Source organism: Lathyrus oleraceus, chromosome 1, assembly GCF_024323335.1.
Source record: "Lathyrus oleraceus cultivar Zhongwan6 chromosome 1, CAAS_Psat_ZW6_1.0, whole genome shotgun sequence".
Classification (NCBI taxonomy): Eukaryota; Viridiplantae; Streptophyta; class Magnoliopsida; order Fabales; family Fabaceae; genus Lathyrus; species Lathyrus oleraceus.
This window is the reverse complement of record NC_066579.1, coordinates 101448134-101464414: the sequence shown is the minus strand read 5'-3', so window position 1 is coordinate 101464414 and position 16281 is coordinate 101448134. Positions and strand designations below refer to the sequence as shown.

The window sequence follows — 16281 nt, the reverse complement described above, 5'->3', positions numbered from 1 at the left end:
TCCAGTTGTATCTCATACAACTCTCGAAAATTTCAGTTGGGTGAATAACTCCTTATTCCAATCCATCATATGGATTATTCCCAACTCTTGCTTCTAAAACATATATGATATTATTATAATTAAGTTTGACCCATTGTCTTAGCAGTTGGATATTACAATTATCCCATCGCACCTTACTAATATAGAACATGCACCTCGCTTTGGCGAAACCTACATTATCCGATACTAGTCTTGATGAGTGCTAAAACTTGGAAAGCAAACATATATAATATCATCATAATTTGTTTAGTTAAGTTTGACCCATTATTTTAACAGTTGGATATTACAATTATCCCATCGCACCTTACTAATATAGAACATGCACCTCGCTTTGGCGAAACCTACATTATCCGATACTAGTCTTGATGAGTGCTAAAACTTGGAAAGCATAAACTTAATATTTTAGTTTGAGGGAATTGCAATTGTTATGATCTCACCGGCTTTTTTATCATATAAATCGTCTCTCACATGCATCAACATACATTCACATGCATCAACATACATACACAATGAAACAGTTATGGCCCCTAGCGCAATTGTTCTCCCAAGCCAATGAGAGAACCTAAGCTAACCTAATAACGATCTAAGCTTCTCCAAGCAAGATCTTGAAGGTTGTCCTCCTTTGATCTTGAAGGTTGTCCTCCTTTGATATTGAAATCTTCTCTTTCTTCATAACATTGTCTTCTTCTCTTTCTTCATAACATTGTCTTCTTCTCTTTCTTCATAACATTACATTCCAAAAGAAACTCGTTTTTCATACGAGGGTTTGAGATGAGAAAAGAAGTTACATTAAGAGATCAAAAGGAGAGGCACGACACGCAGGTCGTATTTAAAACCCAAAACAAAATGAAGGAAGACTAAGGCCATAACTGATCACAACAAGGCAATAATAACAATCACATTATTATTATTAATTTTTAATTCCTTTAATTAATTAAAACCAAATTAAATTTCGGCGACCGATCAACACAACCCTTGCGTAGTCACAAAACAGAAACCCCAAAATTTTGACTCTGGGAGTGTGACGACCGTCACAGGCGTGTGACGACCGTCACAGGCAATGTGAGTGTGACGACCGTCACAAGGCATGTGACGACCGTCACGCATCCAGTTTGTTACGCTCGTCACACGAGCTTCACGCGGCCAAAATAACAGACTTTGAAACAGTCAACAGACGTGTTCCAAAAGCCCTAAATTCACAACTCTTTGACGGCACAACCCTTGCGCCGTCACCAACCCTAATGCGCCAATTTCAGACCGTCAAACACACCTCGATTGTTGATTCAGTATGATTGATCAACATGTCATTGCTTCACCATACTAATGTCGGATTTCGAAGCAAATGACCATTGATCGCTCAAAGGAAAACAATCATTTAGTGTTCGAATGAATGAAACAGAAACAGTATATTACATATACCGTACTTTGCATTAGGATTACTTATATCATATATAAGTTGATCGGTTTCAATTGCGTAACCTATGGACGATCGATGTATTGCTGCTTCACCATACTAATGTCGGATTCCGAAGCATAGTCAACATCAATCATCCAACTCGTACACTCATGATGCCAAATTTAATTACTCGTTTAATTAATTGATTCATTCTGTCTTTTAATCATATTAATACAGAAAATAAACAGCTATCCGAGTCATGGTTTCGTAAGTGGCTCTGATACCACTGAAGGAGAATTGCGGTCCAAAACGCAGCAGAAATTAAAAATTTCTCCTTTAGAGATCCTTACGAATGGTCATGATCAGTGATAGAATATTTACCTCTTGTGACGATTGAAACTTTTGGTGCAGATCTCTTGCGACGATCAAAACCTTTGATGCAGATCCACGAAGCGATCACGAACATTGAACGATGACAACGTCTCTACTCAGTCCACACGAACGGGTTCCTTCAATCTCAGTGCTAGCTGGTACGAATGAAGGCTTTGAGTGAGAGAGAGAGAGAGTGAGAGAAAACGAAAATAATGCGACCGCCACCAATGCTTATGCACAAGGGTTCTATTTATAGAACCACTTGTGTGGGCTTCAAGCTAAAAGCCCACTTAAGTGTATTTTGGCTCATATCTTATAATATGCCCAAAATCACTTAAGCCCATGGTACCTTACCATATTTCGTATTCTACTCAAGCACACCATACCTTACGATGTTCTATAATTCACTTAAGGGCACCGTACCTTACGGTATTCCTTAGTTACTCTATCTCTCATCAATCCGTCCTTTGTGTGTGACCCTGTAGGTTTTCGCGGCGTTGGCAATTATATTAAATCATGTATTTAACATAATAAACAGTGAGCGGTATCTAGCAACACATCACTGCTACCCAAGACACGAAAATGTCATGTGATCTGACAAAACCTTCTGTGATAATACTTATGTGTATAATTATCCTTTTGCCCTTATGTCTATATTGAACACAAGGCATAGACCGTGTCATCCTTGTCCAGTTCAATATTGGGCCCATAGACATTTATCCTGTTATGCAGGATGGGCAAATTCCATCTAGGTCACTCATGTCCCTCAGCATACTTTGTGGAGTACCCATCAACTGTCTTTATGGTTATCCAGTTACGGACAACGTTGGATCAGCAATAAAGCACTCGACTCTACATCTAGGGTCCATAGTGGTTTCAGGTCGAAGAGTGGAATACACTATTATCACCATGAGAATAACTTATGACACCTTGCATAACTTTCTATATAGTATTCTCATAGCGGGTCAATCCGGTATAAATATTACTCCTAATATTCATACCTATGTTTAAGACTTGATAACTCTTTATCCATGATCCATGAGATGTGATCATCAGTCTACAAACATAATAGTCTTAATGCTTTAATGTTATTCCACTTCACACTAAAGCTCGACTACGGATACTTTAGGAATAGTGTCCTTATGTTTAATGTGTTCTCATGATTAAGTCACACTTAATACATTAAACGGACTATCTATTCCAGGGACTTTATTAATCAACCATAATAAAGAGAATGCCTTTTATTATTCGATACAAGTACCAAAAGTATTGGCCTCTAGGGCTTACACCAACATAAGGTATATCACGTGGAGTGAATAAAGGTAGAATAATGAGCGCATCATGGAGATGAATGGAAGAATGCCCTAAGGCTGGAGTGATAAATAAGTATGCTCTCGGAGGATTCGAACCCTCGTGCCTACGTATTCTCATCGTGCAATGAGAAAATCAGAGCAATCGTAGTTCAGCCTACTACAACTGAAAGAATGATGATTGATGAGGCAAGAGGAAATTGATAGATTGATTTGCCAGGGTTCAAAACTCTTCAAGGCTGAAAAAGAGTGCCAAGCTTCATGACCTTCAAGGTGAGGTATCACTACCAAATTTTATAACTGATGATGTCAAGGAATTGAATTACCAAGGTTTATCACCTTACAGGGCGAATAGAATCAAGTGCCAGAGTCTATGACTCTCAAGGCTAAGAATTGAATTGAATAACCAAGGTTTAACACCTCACAAGGTAACAGATAATGGATATGCCAGAGTCTATGATTCTCAAGGCGAAGACCAAATCAAATAGGATAGCCAAGGTTTAACACCTCACAAGGCGAAGAGACTTAGATACCAAATTCTATGACTCTCAAGGCAAAGATCAAAATCGAAGAGCCAAGGTTTAACACCTTACAAGGCAAATAAATTCAGATACCAGAGTCTATGACTCTCAAGGCGAAAGTCAAAATCGAATAGCCAAGGTTTAATACCTCAGATAGCAAAGAAAGTTAGATGCCAAAGTCTATGACTCTCAAGGCGAAGATCAAAATCTAAGAGCCAAGGTTTAACACCTCACAAGGAAAAGAAAGTTAGATGCCATAGTCTATGACTCTCAGGGAAAAGATCAAAATCGAATAGCCAAGGCTTAACACCTCACAAGGCAAAGGGAGTTATATGCCAGAGTCTACGACTCTCAAGGCGAAGATCTAAATCGAAGAGCCAAGGTTTAACACCTCACAAGACAAAGAATCATTAGATGCCAGAGTCTATGACTCTCAAGGCGAAGATCTAAATCTAAGAGCCAAGGTTTAACACCTCATAAGGCGAAGGATATGCCAAGGTTTAACACCTTACAAGGCAAAGAGTTGATTGGAAGAAGGTCTACAACCACGATTTGCTATAGCAAAATATGCTCCACTATTGGGGTGTTGAAAGATTGATCGGTAGATAGAGTAGATTGATAAATAAGGTAGCTCCCGAAGAATATGGATTCTCCTGCCTACGTATCCTTATGGTGCAATAAGAAAATCAGAGCTTTCGTAGTTCAGCCCACTAGGGCTGAAAGCCAGGTGATTAAGGAGGCAAGAAGAGATGATTGAATGATTGATTAGAATGAAGGATGAATAGACTTGATAGTTACTTGATAAGAATCACACTAAAGTCTACGAGTAAAGGTGGATACGATAAGCAACGAGCCAAACGTCTCACACCCAAAGATATCCAGAATGAGTGTAGGAAAGCTCTAGTCTCATTCCTTCTTTACTACTTAAGGCTCATGGCATGTAATTCTCGTCTCTACTTTTAAGTGGAGAGAGAAGAATCTTTGTAGTTGTTTCTTGTATTGACGAAGACCTTATCAATCGTTCGATTCGAATTGCACTAAAGTATATGAATAGAGGTGAATACGATGAGCGCTGGGGCATACGTCCAATACCCAAAGATACTCATAATGGGGGTAGCAATACTCCAGTCCCACTCCTTCTCAATTGTTTAAGGCTCGTATCGTACAACTTGATTCATGATTGATAAATTGTTAAAGTAGTCCTTGCTTGTTGTATTGCTTTGTAGTGAGAGGGACTTGTCAATCGTGTGATTAGAATTGTGTTGAAGTCCATGAATAGAGGTGAATACGATGAGCGTTGGGTCTTAAATCCCATACCCAAAGATACTCATAATGGGGGTAGGAATACTCCAGTCCTACTCCTTCTCTATTGCTTAAGGCTTATGTCATACACTTTGAATTACGATCAACAAGTGTTAATACCTTTGCAATGCTTGAGAATGTAGTCCACTTTGCTAGCTATGCTTGACTTGAAATCTTGATCTTGTATTTGAACCTTGAGGTCTTGAGCTTCATATATTCAGCATATCCACAATAGCTTGAGCGTAATGAACTTGCCATATCAAGTGACCAAGGGCCTTTCGGTCACTTGAACTAGGCCAGGGGCTCACAACATGATTACAAAGAATTTGATTGACCAAAGCGACCTTTGGTCAACACTAATCAATATGATTAAAAATAATAGTCGAATTACATATAATAATATCCTATTTAATTAATCAACTAAATAGAATTAGACAATTTTAGTTAGAGCCCTATATTAGGGGAGCATGTATTAAAATCAAAATTCTAATTAAAAGCCCTAAGCGAATGGAGCATGTACAAAAAAATCAAGATTTTAGACCCTAAGGACAAAATAGTCATTATGCTAAAAATTGACTAATTTCTAACAAACAAGATTCAATTAAAATTAAATAGTTCATTAATCATAACGGTCATCTATTTAGCATCAAAATATTTCTAGAATTAATATTTAATTAGAACTATATTAGATCTAATTACCTAATTGTTTATCATGTAAAACCTATTTTTCTAATTATTCTAACATGTCCTAATTAACATTTATTTTACAAAGAGAAAAAAAATCCAATTAAATTAGTTAAGGTTCTAATTAACCTAATTAAACATACCTAATCCTAATTAATAAAGAGAAATAAAAATTAGATGAATTCTAATGGTTATGATAATTTTTGTATAGAATATATCGAATCATTTTCTAAACTTAATTTATTTTCCAAATCAAAATCGATATGTAGTATATATTATATAGTTAATATAAAACTAATATAAGAAAAAAGTAATAGAAATAAAAAATAAAAAACTAACTAAAAGTAGCCTAATATATTCTAAACTAGATAAAGTACTGATATTTTTGATATATATTTTAGACTAAACTAATGTAAGTAACTACTATATTAAAAAAAAAGGAAAATAACTAATCTACTTTTAATATATAAAAGTTAATTACCACCATAATTTCTTAATTACCCTAATTACAATCCATAATACCGTTACTTTCATGTTCCTATAAGTAATTTCGTACTAAACTCTATTTATACTACTAAAAAATATTACTCTTATTTTATTGTTGTTGCAATCTTATCATTCCAAAATGAAATCAATATTCTGAAATCAAATTAATTATTATTGTAGTTTTTTTGCCAAATATTATCGTTACTTGATTTTCTTTAAATGACAAAATGAATATTTAATTGTATAATTATATGTTATTAAATTATAACTTTAAAATTAAAAATAACTATTTAATATAGTTGATTAATATTAATCGAGTAATTTAATATTATTGTTAATTTACCTACCAATTAATTATTATTATTGTTATTATTATTATTATTGATATTTACCCGCCATATATGATAAGAATATTTTTAAAATTTAAATAGTATATTTATTATTTGATTTAATTTAATTTAATTGAGATCTAAACTCTATAAATTAAAATCGGTTACTTATTATGAACAATAATATAGGGTCATTCCAATGTCAATCTATTATTAATTGAATTTTACATAGATGTAATTTTGCAATAACACGCTGGCATATTAAATCTTATACCGTTGTTATCTTTGCACTAACATATTTTATCCTTTCAACAGAATAATTATAGTAAATACATACATTCTGTATACCGAATTATAATAAAAATGTATTAAAATCAAAAGCAATAAAACTGTTTACAGTAAATAAAAATATAGAATAACATCTTAAAATTCTATTCTATTTGATTATTCATTTACTTATTACTAATTTATTTATTATATAAAAATATATCAAATAAAATTTTAAATATATGTTGTGTCATTAGCATTTATTTCAACTTTTGATTTATTATTGATTTTTTATTTCAATGAATTTTTCTTTAAATATTTATGATCATGAAGAAATTAGACTATATTTTTATTTACTGTAAACAGTTTTATTGCTTTTGATTTTAATATATTTTTATTATAATTCGGTATACAGAATGTACGTATTTACTATAATTATTCTGTTGAAAGGATAAAATATGTTAGTGCAAAGATAACAGCGGTATAAGATTCAATATGCCAGCGTGTTATTGCAATAACACGCTATGTAAAATTCAATTAATAATAGATTGACATTGGAATGACCCTATATTATTGTTCATAATAAGTAACCGATTTTAATTTATAGAGTTTGGATCTCAATTAAACCAAATCAAATCAAATAATAAATATACTATTTAAATTTTAAAAATGTTCTTATCATATATGGAGGGTAAATATCAATAATAATAATAACAATAATAATAATTAATTGGTAGGTAAATTAACAATAATATTAAATTACTCAATTAATATTAATCAACTATATTAAATAGTTATTTTTAATTTAAAGTTATAATTTAATAACATATAATTATACAATCAAAACGATGTTATATATGTGTAACATCAAAGGTTGGATCCTTTTCAGCATTTTGCCACACACCTCTATCAAATTTATATACTCTCTTTTTTCCAGGTTATTAGGTTTGTAATTTTATAGTCATCTAAATTTGCAGTTACATTAATTTTTGAATTTTTTTTCAGTGAAAATGAGTAGAAAGGTTGATTCTGTGAAAGACATCAATGACTCAAAAGAAACTTGGCGTCTTGCTGTTCCAATAATGGATGTTTGGAGTGTTGTGAATAATAAGGGTATTGAACATTTGGAGATGATTGTTATGAATTCCTTGGTAAATTGCTTTTCTTTTTTTAAGTATAGATTTTTGTATGATAGTTAGTAATTACAACAAAATGCTTTTTTGTATAACATATAAAAAGAAGATTATTTTCATTTTGTTAGGGTGATCGGATTCAGGTCCTTATTCGTCATGACCATTTACTAAAATGGAAAGATGTCATTAAGGAGAATATGACCTGCATTATAAAAAATGACAGTGTCTATAACAATGATTTTCAGTGGAAGGTATGTGATCATTCAAAAAAAATTGTGTTTCTTGGTGGTACCACAATGAAGGCAATCGAACTTCAAAATATTCCACCTAAAGGATATTTCTTTAAAGATTTTGGTGAGATACTTCAAGGCAAATGCAAAACCGATAGACTGGAAGGTAATTTAAATTCTATTATAACTTATATAACTTATATATTTGCAAACACATTCAATAATGAACCTTACTTTAATGTAGATATTATTGGTGCTGTTAGTGAGATAAACCATATCCAATTTAACACTCAGGGGAAGAAAATTGTTGTTTCTGTTGTGCTGAAAGATTTGAAGTAATGCGCATTGTTTTCATAACTTATGTGTTTGATAAATTTATATATTTTGCATCACTGAATCCCATCATATAATATTGTTTATTTATATTGCAAAATAGGGGTAATTGCATAAATTGCAATTTATGGGAAATCTATGGATCAAAATTTTTGGCTTACTACAATGATCCTAAAAACAATGGAGCTATTGTAATTCTGCTCACTCATGCAATGGTAAAAGATGGCCAAGGTATTACACTATCAGACTTTATAAATACATAGCTGATTTGTATTTTTCATTATACGTTCAAAACAGTAGCTAAAATTGATCAATCAACAAATATCCAATAATTCATGGAAAGAGTGTGGAAAAGATAATCCGACGGAGCGGAGGTTTGCTCCGGTTAGTGTTGAAAAATGGAGCGTCGAAAAAAAACCCGAAAAACTTCAAGAATAAGCTTCATTAATCCAATTAACTTCCAAGATTTGATAATTATTCTTGATGATGAATGAATGTAGAAGGTGAATCATAAATATAGAATATTGATGAATAAGTTTGAATTGATGAATCTTGGAGGATGATTGTTGATGATAATGTAGAAATTATTGATGGATGATGCTTGAATTGTTGATTGATAATTATTGATGATAATATAGAAATTATTGATGGCTAAGTTCCACCATTTTAGAACTTCAATGTGAAATTCTAAATGGTGATGAAGTTGAACTTTAGTGAGGGTGAAGGAGAAAATGAATATTGAGAGAGAAACCGAGAAGAAAAAGTAGTGGAAAAATAATGATTAATTGTGAATTTTTCAAGTTAGGTTAGTTAAGTCTTAAAAATGTGAAAAATAACATGTTTATATAGACTTGGTAGGTGAATGATCACCCTTGGATTGTGATCCAAGTAATTGGTTTATCAATGGTTAGAAATTAATTTAATCCTTAGTTGCGGATCATCAATTTCAACCATAGGATTAATCGTTAAGAGTGGCTAGGATTGAGTGAAAAAAATGAAAGTTGAAATTTGTGTTTGTTTGGAAGTTTTGTGTTAGTTTGGAAGTTATGGTAGTTAAGGGTAATTAGGTAAATGATGGCTTGTGGAGAAATAAGTAGTTAAGGGTAGTTAAAGACCAATGGTGTTAGAGTTTAGCAAAAGTACCAAGTTAGGAAGTAAGGCACAGAGTCACTAGTAATTGAACTTGAATTTTCATACTTTTGCCTTGATTTTTTAAACCATTTTTGGCTTGAATTTTGAGTGGCTTAACCCATGAATTTTAGTACTTTTGAGAAGTGATATTCTCCAAAAAATAAATGAAATCTTCATTTTATTCCAACTTTGCCTTTTCCTTTGAATCCAAGCAAACATCCGAATTAAGTGATAATCATTTCAATCCCCCCTGATAACTATGAATCATAAATAAATAGATGATTTCCACCACAAGTAATACGGGAAATAAACCCGAATAATTACCAAATAATATCCACCTCGAATATCCATTTAAACTGATTAAATCCATTATCACCGAACATTTGGCATAAATTTGTTATCATATGCAAATGTCGATGAATGCATGATAAATAAATAAAAGTATGCAAATGAACAAAACCATAAGCCAGACGAATTGAATAAAAAAGTTAGGACAAATTTTGGGGTATGACAGAGAGTTCGTTGTTTTTTATTCATTCCATGAATACATTAATGAGAGGTTCATCAATGAGAGGTTGGTGAGGTGTAGTTGGTGGAGAGGGTGTGCTTTCTGGAAAGGCACGAGCTTATGGCATGGTTAGGTTTAATGAAGTGGTTGTAGAAAAGTCAGAGTCACTACGCCAAAAACTGGAATAGACAGCGCACCTTAGAGGGCGCTTTATTACAAAAGCGCACTCTAAAGTGAAGCGAAAAAATAAGGAGCGAACAACTGGAATAGACAGCGCACTTTAGAGGGCGCTTTTGTAATAAAGCGCCCTCTAAGGTGAAGCGAAAAAATAAGGAGGAGATAGAGGGACAACAATACAGGGCGCTTTTTAGAAAGCGCCCTCTAAGGTTACCCTTAGAGGGCGCTTTTAAAAAAGCGCTCTATAAGTCCATGTGCATTTCCAGTTTATAAAGCGCTTTTGGAAAGCCTTAGAGAGCGCTTTCATAAGCGCCCTCTTAGGCCCCCTTTAGAGGGCGCTTTTTTTCCACAAGCGCCCTCTAAGGTCCCCTTTAGTAAACATTAAAATTATAACGTACTGCGCGTTTTGTCATTTCACTCTCTGTTATTTTCGTTCTTTTTCACGTTAGGGTTCTCACTGCTACGATTTTCGCTACTTCTAAGGCGTTCTCCTTCCACCTCTGTTAGATCTACAACATTTCCTCCTTCTATTAATTCGTTGTTAGCTGTTCGATTTTGACACCATAGGTATTTTTCTAATCTTCATATTACTTGGTTTCTCTTCTGACGTTCGCTATTGTTCATTTTTGGTTTCATTTTTCTTGGTTCATACATTTATCGAGTATTCTCAACAATAATTATTGTGTTGCAATGCTAGCAATGGAGACTAGGCATTATGGGTTAAATTTCACCAACTGTTCCATTTGTTTCTCGATGTAGAAAAAGTAGGCATTATGGGTTAACATTTGATAATCATAATTTTGTTATTAATCTTTTTGTGCCTCTGACTATATTTCCTCTTTATTTGAATGTACTGTGTGTGTTGGTGGCTGATTTTGTGGATATGAAGAGAAACCTGCAGCATCTTGTAAGTAGTAGCTCTAACTTTTGCTGGCCCTTGGTAGAGATTCTCTTTTACTATTAATATTGTTGCCGTTCTCTTTCTTTTTATTAGGTGATCCACATATATTCTCTCCTTCCCTACTATATGAAAGTTTCAGTTACCTTATCCTAAACTCTCAACTTGATTAACATTAATATGATACTGCAGGTATAAATGAGCTGGAAACTGCATTATCTACGTACAAATCGATTTCTGCTGATGCTCCTGGCCAAATAATTTGGTCTGTGGCTGAAAATTATCGTTTTGAACCCGCCTTAATTGAGGTATTTTTGTTTCTGTTTTGACATTTTAACCTATGAATCTGCCTGTCCATTTACGTAGTTTGTTTGGCAGGGCAAGAAGCTAATTGCTGACATTGGCAAAATGATGAGTGTCCAAGTTATTGTAGAAGGATCAATGAACAGTTCAAACCCATACTTTTCAAGTTCTTGGAGACGCAGTTTTACTGTATGTGCTTTGAAATTAAGTTACACATTCAGTATTTGTTTTAGTACAGGAGAGTATCTGGCGTAGCTTTGAATCACTTAATCAACTCTACTATTCTGGCATAAAAATGTAGGGGGGAAAATCTACTTTATAATTTAATAATTGAATATGTTTCCTAAATTTACACACTTTATCAAAATAAGTCTGAGATTTCTTTCTCAGATATGAATTCTTTTTAGTTTATTTGACATCGCCGATGGAGTACTACGAACTTCTGGCCTATATTCATTAACATTCATTATGGTTTTCTGTATTTCCTAAATCAGGCTATACTAGCACTGGCTATTTAAAATTCTGAATTTTTTTATTAACTTCCTGTGTTATTAGCATTTTGCATACCAATTTTATCCTGTTTTTCTCAACATTATTTGGTTCCTTATGTGAAGTTATCATTTTTTTTCTTTCTGGCAGGGAGGCTTTATTCTCGATATGAGTGTGCATTTCATTGCGGGGTTAAGAATGGTAATATTCAAAATTTTACTGTCTAATTCACAGACAATTTTATTCATTAACTTGTGTTCTTCTGTATTTCCTAATGCAATTTATGTTGCAGAAAACTCTGATTATCATTGGTGTAGTAAAATCAAGTGGGACTTTCTGGCATATGAATCTTAAATTATGAATGAACCACTCTTTATCAAAACTTTCTTACTAACTATGAATGAACCACTCTGAAACCTAAATCAAATGGGACTTTCTGGCATCTGAATCTTATAATAATTTAATGGCCGTCTCCTTTTATTCTCGACAGCTTGTTGGGTGTGAGGTAGTTTCAGTTTCAGCTATGACATCGCATGTGGATTTGATCTTACCACCACCAGATAATTTATCATCTGTCTTGTAAGCCTCTATTTTCCAGAAATGACTTTACAAATACTCGACAGAAATGTGAATTATTTTTGGAATGTTTTTCATCAGTCATTTGGAGAATGGATGCTCAGGAGTATTTGTAATGGTTGTCTCCTCCAGATCCCCCAAGGCATGTGGTAAATGATCCCTCATCTTACAAACACACACGTGCACGCGTGCTACACATCCCAAACAGTAGATATGTTCATTATTCATGCATTTTTCATTCAAGTCTTTAATCATGGCATTAAACACATTATAGATCTTGTGGCGAGTTGTTGGCACGAATGAAACCCTTCAAATTGAGCGAGGATTCCAAGGACAACACGGATACCTGGTATATACTATAGTTATAAGTTACACTATAGGTTTTCAAAAGTAATAGCTTAGGTAGATCTGAACTTCTCCTTCAATATCCACTAAAGTTGCAATTAATTTATTCAAATCACTTTCAGTTATCTTTATTGTTTTCTGACGTTATGATGCTATATAGGTTTCATTATATGATGCTAATGGACAATGCAAAAGCTCATTTTTCCCATTCAGTGGAGTAACTGAAGAATTAAAAGCTTTTTTTAATGATGTTTCTGAAAACACCCTCAAGGTATTAAGATTCCTGCAAAATGCTTCCACAATTCCACCTTCTAATTTTGTAGTTTTGTGTCAAACTCGTAGCATATATTTTTGTTCATTACATTCCTTTCTTATCCTCAATTAAATGTCCATGCTAGTATGAATTCTCTAGTCTAATTTATTTCTATTTTGCAGAAGGGTAGTCAGTTTGTACTCGAGCACCGCCTCTCTTTTGTCGAGGGTGCGAGAGACGTTGCTCTTTTAGAGGCAATGCTTGAATTTGGATCAAGGCAGGGCAAGCAAGTTCAAGTGAAAAAGTTTTGAGGAATATACTAAGTGTAGATAAACAAGCCAGTAGATCAAGGCAGAGAGATCCACGTGATTGGATGAAGTTATAGGATTTGTATGCATTTATTGAAATTATTACTTGTATGAATTGGTTTTATATTTAGAATCTTTAGAAGTTAAACGATTATATATCAGTGGATTGTTGTATATGTATGGATTGTTGTATATAAGGCTTGTTGAATGCAATGTGTGAAAAAGGGCTTCAAATTATACAGTTTTAGGTGTACTGCTTCAATATACAGGTTGTCTAAAATAAATAAAGAAATATAGCGTTTTTTAAAAAAAAAAATTTAAATAACCACCCACTTTAGAGGGCGCTTTCCAAAATAAGCGCCCTCTAAACCCTTTAAATTTCCACTTTAGAGGGCGCTTTCCAGTAAAAGCGCCCTCTAAACCCTTAAAAGTTTCCACTTTAGAGGGCGCTTTCCAGTAAAAGCGCCCTCTAAACCCTTAAAAGTTTCCACTTTAGAGGGCGCTTTCTTTAAAAAGCGCCCTCTAAACCCTTAAAAGTTTCCACTTTAGAGGGCGCTTTCTTTAAAAAGCGCCCTCTAAAGTGGCCCTTAAAGGGCTTAAAGAGCCACTTTAGAGAGCGCTTTCACCAGGAAAAAAAGCGCTGTCTTTACCTATGCCAGCGCCAGATTAGAGGGCGCTTTAAAGCGCTGTTATAGGCCAAAAAAAGCGCCCTCTTTTTCCTTATTTAGCGTAGTGAGTCAAAGGGACGACTTTCTGTATCAAAAGGTTTTGGGGTAGAAGGAGTAGTTTTAGAAGTAGTACATGTATTTAAGGTTTTTGGTGTCATGGTTGATTTAGAAAATGTTACATAAATGGATGATCTAGATATGGTGATAGTTTCAGAAACACTTGAGGGTCTGGGAGGAGGATGGTTATGGTTCCAAAAGGAATATATGGTGGTTGAGAAGTTTGAGGAGGAATAGATGAAGTAGTCATAACAAAACTAGCAAAGTAAAAAGGATTATCAGTCATGGGCAACTTACTATGACTCCCAGAAGGAGTCACTTCAGAAGACCTAGTAGTCACAAAACAGATAGGCTCTACTTCTGGTCTCATTGTGTCTTTCAGAATGCCGAGTCCATAAGTCCTAGCAACTTTGGTAGGGGTTCTGGCAAATCCACAAGGTCCTTCACCAAAAGAGTTAGACTTCCTTTTTCTATTCTGAGAGTACACGTCAATCGGATGATCTGGAAGTTCTTCTTGAGATAACACACCAGGATCAGCACCTGATGCCAGACAGTCAACAATGTATATTTCCAAAGCCTTTTTAGATTATTCCTTTGAGAAGAGAGGATAATCATCCACTAGAATCCTTCGAGAAGCAACATACACCTTGTCTAGAAGCTCTGAAGGATTAACGAAGTTTGTAATCAAGGACATATTCTTCACATAGTGTCCATTGAGATTATTCCCAATGAAAAATTCAACTTCCTTGGTCATTCCTGCATCCATAAGCTTCTTCACCAGCTAGCTTTAAAACAAGTTTTTCGGAAATCAACCTACCCATAGGTATCCAATTTCGCATTTTATTAGATCCATTTTTAGATTCCTTAACCATTACCCTCATATACTTGAAGAGAATTGAGGGCAAATTCATCTTGTCACCACCTGACAGATAGTACAACATGTACTTCTGATTAATGTTAATGTAATCTTGAGAGTTTGAAGAAGGTCTGGGATGAACGCAACCAAGAATAATCTTGAATCATATCCTAAGATTTTCATGAATATTTTTAGGATTGGAAAAGGGCTTTCCATCCATGAAGATAACTTCTGCAATCTCTTCCATCTTACTCTTCTTGGCAAGCATACCAAAACACCGCTTCCTAGAACCATCATGACTAAGAAGTGAAGCAATAGACTTCAAAATTGCTTTACCAACTCGTAGTAAACTGGTCCTTTGAGATGTTCAAAGTAACCTACCCATCCTTGAGTGATAACAATTCCAAACAGAACATATCCATTAGCTTTGAGATTATCAAAATCCACCAATAGTTCACTGTAGCGATAAATTCGTGACCATTAAGCTATGGATAAACTTAATGTCAATAAAACCAGAGTTGCCACCACGCTTTTATTATTTCCAAAGGAAAAGGGAAAAGTACGAATAAAACCCAAAGATAAGAAGTTTTCAAATCAAAACTAATAAAATGCCAGAGATTACAGGTAAGAGGGTTGGTTACACAGAGGAAAGGTGTTAGCATCCAAAGTGTCCTAGGTACTCCTAGGGAGCCCTTTCTTATATGTGTATGTGTTTTTGGTATAAAAGATGTTTGAGAAAAATAGAGTGTTGGGATGAGAAAAGAATTCATTGATTATATTTTTGTGTTTGACAAGACCTTCGGACTTGTGCCTACGTACCAACATAAAAATGAGGGATCAAAACCTCGTAGTTTATGGTAACAATTTCAAAATGAGTGGATTGCTTTTAACAAAAATTTAAATTTAAAAGAGGCACAAAGGGTCTAAAAGGGTTTGGATGAGTGTTAGTTCTTTTTATCTTTTTTTTTTTTGAAATTTTAAGTCAAGTATGGTTAAGTTCATTTACAAGTTTGATTTAAGAAAAGAGTTCAAAAATGCAATGGCATAAGGCCAAAGTTTCTAATTTGCAATAAAGTCTAAGTTTAAAAATTACAAGTAAAGAAGGTTTTGAAAAGGGGGAGAGATTTAAAATTTAAGAAGTGGGAGGAGATGAAGAGACTAATCCTAAGCAAAAATTTAAAAGTTAAGAGTTGAAAAGATCTGACCAATGGGATGCAATCCAATAGACAAGAATGTCATATAGAAACCCATTTTTCCTTTGTACTTTAGAGTCAAGCAATATCAATAACAAACAGCAAGATGAGGAGCAA

At 33.9% G+C, this 16281-nt stretch overlaps 1 protein-coding gene across 2 annotated transcripts; it reads left to right on the top strand.

Annotated features, from left to right (window-relative positions):
• Window positions 1-10996: 10996 nt before the first annotated feature.
• On the top strand, window positions 10997-13393 carry LOC127119484 (uncharacterized). 2 transcript variants are annotated; one of them, XM_051049732.1, is made up of 9 exons: window positions 10997-11125; window positions 11309-11424; window positions 11495-11608; window positions 12059-12109; window positions 12399-12487; window positions 12566-12626; window positions 12759-12833; window positions 12990-13100; window positions 13265-13393. In XM_051049732.1, exons 3-9 carry the CDS (start codon window positions 11525-11527, stop codon window positions 13391-13393), a joined length of 600 nt encoding a protein of 199 aa, XP_050905689.1. In that variant the 5' UTR covers window positions 10997-11125; window positions 11309-11424; window positions 11495-11524. The 2 variants fall into 2 exon arrangements, with proteins under 2 accessions (XP_050905689.1, XP_050905681.1); XM_051049724.1 differs by having other exon boundaries at window positions 11004-11212.
• Window positions 13394-16281: the final 2888 nt, after the last annotated feature.